Source organism: Aphanomyces invadans (assembly GCF_000520115.1).
Source record: "Aphanomyces invadans strain NJM9701 unplaced genomic scaffold supercont1.292, whole genome shotgun sequence".
Taxonomy (NCBI): Eukaryota; Oomycota; class Saprolegniomycetes; order Saprolegniales; family Verrucalvaceae; genus Aphanomyces; species Aphanomyces invadans.
Window position 1 is genome coordinate 1 of NW_008580437.1, and position 2,745 is coordinate 2,745.

Here is a 2,745-nt window from a genome sequence, read left to right on the forward strand (position 1 = left end):
GAGTATCCAGTCAGCAGCGTCATTGATGGGGAATTTGCAAGCGTGCTGTGTGGCCGGGAGACGATGCATGAGCACTCTTCTTGTGAGTCGATGCGTTCGCGGAACAAGTCAAGTTCATTCCGCTCTTTGATTCTTCGTAGTGCGTCTTTATGGGCTTTCTGAGCTGTAGAAGGTTGTTCAGAGAGGCCGTCACTTCGGTTGGTTTCACAGGCAGCAAAAAGAAAAGCTATACGCCTGCGGCGTAAATCGCGATCCCGTAAATCGCATTCGTGGTGGAATTACTCTCTAGTACATGCCCACTTTATAACGTGTCGACTGAAGGTTCTCTTGGTGTAATATGTCGAACAGAAAACGTCGTCGATACGATTGGGATGCGTTGGGTTGAGATGAACTAGGCGGTCGGGAGGAGATAGTCGCAACCAAAGCTGACATCCAGCGCTACAAATTTTCGATGCCTTGTCATCTTCGATGGGAAGCGACAACTTTGCCCAACGTTGGTCTGAACCAAGTTGAGGTCAGCAAACGTTCGCAGACGGTGTGGCAAAAAATGTCTTCAAAATCGAGCGGTAGTAAGTTAATAAGTCGGTGTTCCTAGCGTCTCACCTGTAATGCGTGGACACCTTGTTGATATAGACGGCAAAATCGGTCAACTAGCCCTTGACCACTGGTAGCCTCGATGTGCTCACGGCGGGACACCCATCCATGGATCATCTTCCTTGTGCTCTCTCGCTCGGTGGCAGTGGAGTTAGCACAGTAGGTGTCGAGAAAGGAACTCATGCCAATCTCAGACACTTGATTATCGCTTCAAGTCGGTGTTTGTAGTCTACTGTCTTGTTCTTGTACAGCTTTGGCACGGCCTTGCGCCCGTACTTGAAAGCCGGGCGACCAGGAGACTTCCGTCTCGCGATGACTGTATCAGCATTGTCGGCCACGGCATTCAGAGTGACCACAGGTGTGCTTGTAGCTCTCCGCGCCAAACACACCTCCGAAAAATAATGTCACCTCTATAAATGGATATTATATTAATCTAGAGAGTATATATTTGATATAAGAGGTATGTATGCGCAGGTTGAGCGCGAAGTGACTTCTGTGCAACTTGATATTCGTGTGCAGGCAAATCTATTCTTTCTTGGAGGAGTCCAGAATATAAGAGGTGTCTCGAATAATATACGCTACACGGTATAAGTCTAAGTCAAACACATTCATGTCAGGACTCCGGGAAGGCTGGGCGTACAGTATATCCCAGCTGGCCGGCAGTAACCACAGCAGCGTTTTGGACACGAACGTGAGATCTTGCGTTGTCTTGTTGTACCATATGGTCTTGGATTTGCAGCCCGGCAACAACAACTGTATTGCTGTAACAACTTTATCAACCAGGAATGTCCGATAACCTTTCTTGGTGACCACCACTGGGCTCAGTGATGCCGTCTCCACGCCAAAGCACTCGAGGTGCCAAGACGTACAGGCCAAAGCTGGCACCAGCAGCGTCATGTGCTGCTGGCCATCGAAGGAGACAAGAAACGAAATAAGGTAGAACCAGGAGGTAGGTACATGAGGAGTTCCCAGACCCACCTGGTCTCATTGACTTCTTAAACTACATTCGTGACAATGAACGAGCACTAACAACTACTCACATGATCACATGGATCAAGTTGAACCAGAGAGATTGGCTCCTGGGCTACCTCGCAACAAAAATACCACAACCGCATACAACTCGCTGCTCCGGCTGTTCCAGCGCTTTTGCCAGCGCCATGGATTCTCTCGCCAACGCCAAACTAAAAGCAAGCTTAAACAAAGCGTCCTCAACGAGACTCACCAGCAATTCGCTGCCGACTTTCACCGCGAATATGCCTCCTACGACAAGAATTGTGTGTACAACGTTGACGAAACCGGGATGCACTATGACCTCCCTCCGACGTACATTTGGGCTGTCAAGGGTGGCAGTTCGAAGATATCCTGCGGCGAAAGCACTCCATGCGATTGACAGGTGTCCTCACGGTCACACCTGACGGCGGCAAGCTTCCTCTCATGATTATTATATAGGGCAAGCCCGGCGGTCGCATTAAGAACGAAGAATTCCCATCCTTTCCCGCTGGTCACTACTACGCTGTTCAGGACAATGCCTGGATGGACAGGCGAGTCTGGGCACAGTACCTTCGTGACGTCTTGGGCGAGCGCATCGAGGGCCCGTCTGTCGTCCTTGTGGACAATTTCGATGCTCATGTGTCCGGTGAGTCATATAAGATCATGTATGACGAATTGGGTACGCACTTGTGCCCTCTGCCCCCGAACTCAACGTCCGTCTGCCAGCCTCTTGACGTCGGTGTGATGGCTCCATTCAAGAGGAGCCTTCAAAACCTGTGGCTTTATGAGGAACAAGTGGTTGGAGACGATGAGGATCCCTACTCTCTTTCGGCGAAACAAAAGCGAATGGCCATGGTGAAACGTACGGTTGCTGCCTGCGACTTGAGCACTGAAGACATCATTCGCCAATGCTTTGCAAAGGCCATCCCACAATGAATGGTTGTAATTCGATGTATTTTTGCAAATTTATTTTGCATACTAAACCAAGGTAATTATGAAGTTTTTACCAAAAAAGTTCGACGTGCCCGCGACTCGAACCCGGGGCTCACTCAAGACACACAACGTGTTTTACCACTGCGCTATCGCCTCAAACGCTTACGCTTACAACGTGACCATTGTATCAAATAAAGAAAAGTTCGAACGTCCTGTATCTTCTAATGA

At 49.3% G+C, this 2,745-nt stretch overlaps 1 protein-coding gene across 1 annotated transcript; it reads left to right on the top strand.

Moving 5' to 3' along the window:
- Positions 1 to 1,642: 1,642 nt before the first annotated feature.
- Positions 1,643 to 1,984, top strand: H310_15279 (hypothetical protein; the record flags this gene model as incomplete). Its single annotated transcript, XM_008883265.1, has 1 exon — positions 1,643 to 1,984. One exon carries the CDS (start codon positions 1,643 to 1,645, stop codon positions 1,982 to 1,984), a length of 342 nt encoding a protein of 113 aa, XP_008881487.1.
- Between the last annotated feature and the right edge of the window lie 761 nt (positions 1,985 to 2,745).